At 62.7% G+C, this 1,367-nt stretch overlaps 1 protein-coding gene across 1 annotated transcript in view; it reads left to right on the top strand.

The window, feature by feature from the left end:
- RBFOX3 (RNA binding fox-1 homolog 3) overlaps positions 1–103 on the top strand; it is a 234,589-nt gene extending 234,486 nt beyond the window's left edge. The window contains exon 9 of the mRNA XM_075579759.1: positions 42–103. Coding sequence (XP_075435874.1) covers positions 42–103 — 62 coding nt within the window. The remainder of the gene's footprint in view (positions 1–41) is intronic.
- The last annotated feature ends 1,264 nt before the right edge of the window (positions 104–1,367 follow it).

Genomic DNA, 1,367 nt, shown 5'->3' with positions numbered 1-1,367 from the left:
GTTTTCCGTTTTGCTTTTTGTGTGTTTTATTTTCCTTGTAGTGAGGACGTCGGCGGATCATCTCATCCCACACAGAGCAAAAATCTACTACGGACTTCAGTAAGACAACATCTACAAACAGAGCGAGGCATCCAAAAACCTGTGCCCCCCCCCCACCCCCCACCTACCCCCAGGCGTGCCCCCCCGAAGAGGGAGCGGGGGAAGAGACTGCAGAACAAGCTGGATAATAGGACAGCAACTTGCTTCTTACAAAGCAGCATCCGATTCACAGCAACCCCAACCCCCCCACCCTGCTCCCCGACTCTGCACACCGAGCTTCCACCTTTCCAGCCGTACGGAGGGCCAGGCGTTCTGGGCCACGGGGACGAGTAGAAAAGGACGCGCCCTAGGGCCACCGCTCTGCATCCACCCCCCCCCCGCCCCCGACACGCGTCACTATGCACCCACCTTTCTCACGTCTCGCCCGAGCGCCCAACGCTTCACAGGAGGCGCTTGAACCTCTCCGGTGGTGTTGTGGAACGCCGCGAGGATAGCAGGGAGGCGCTATGCGGCAAATCACCGAGTCGCCATCTCTGTCAAGTTAAGAGGAGTCTCCGCTGGAAGCGTCTATCTGCTCACGGCAGGTTTATTTTTTTTTCAAAGGGCTTCCTCTTTTATATATTTATATGTACACCAAGAAAACAATGTTTTCCACAGCACTTTAATGGAAACCGAATAGAATTTTCTCCCCCCCTAACTGCCCCGCCTCTTCCCCCCCACCCCTCCTTCCTCTCCCCCCTCTTCCCCCCCACCCCTCCTTCCTCTCCCCCCTCTTCCCCCCCACCCCTCCTTCCTCTCTTCCCCCCCACCCCTCCTTCCTCTCTCCCCCACCCTCCTTCCTCTCCCCTCCACCCCCCTTTCTCTTCCCCCCGCCCCCCTTCCTCTTCCCCCCCCTCCTCTTCCCCCCCACCCCCTTCCTCTTTCCCCCCACCCCCCTTCCTCTTCCCCCCCCACCCCCCTTCCTCTTCCCCCCCCACCCCCCTTCCTCTTCCCCCCCCACCCCCCTTCCTCTTCCCCCCCACCCCCCTCCTCTTCCCCCCCACCCCCCCCTTCCTCTTTCCCCCCCCAGCCCCCCTTCCTCTTTCCCCCCCCACCCCCCCTTCCTCTTTCCCCCCCACCCCCCCTTCCTCTTCCCCCCCTCCCACCCCCCCTTTCTCTTCCCCCCCACCCCCCCTTTCTCTTCCCCCCCCACCCCCCCTTTCTCTTCCCCCCCCCACCCCTCCTTCCTCTTCCCCCCCACCCCTCCTTCCTCTACCCCCCCTGCCTCTCCCCCCACCCTCTTTTCTCTCCCCCCGCCTCCCCCCCGCTACCCCCTTCTCTCCCACCCC

This window comes from Ascaphus truei, chromosome 22 (genome assembly GCF_040206685.1).
Source record: "Ascaphus truei isolate aAscTru1 chromosome 22, aAscTru1.hap1, whole genome shotgun sequence".
Classification (NCBI taxonomy): Eukaryota; Metazoa; Chordata; class Amphibia; order Anura; family Ascaphidae; genus Ascaphus; species Ascaphus truei.
The sequence above is the reverse complement of the archived record's forward strand: the minus strand, read 5'-3'. Positions and strand labels throughout refer to the sequence as shown.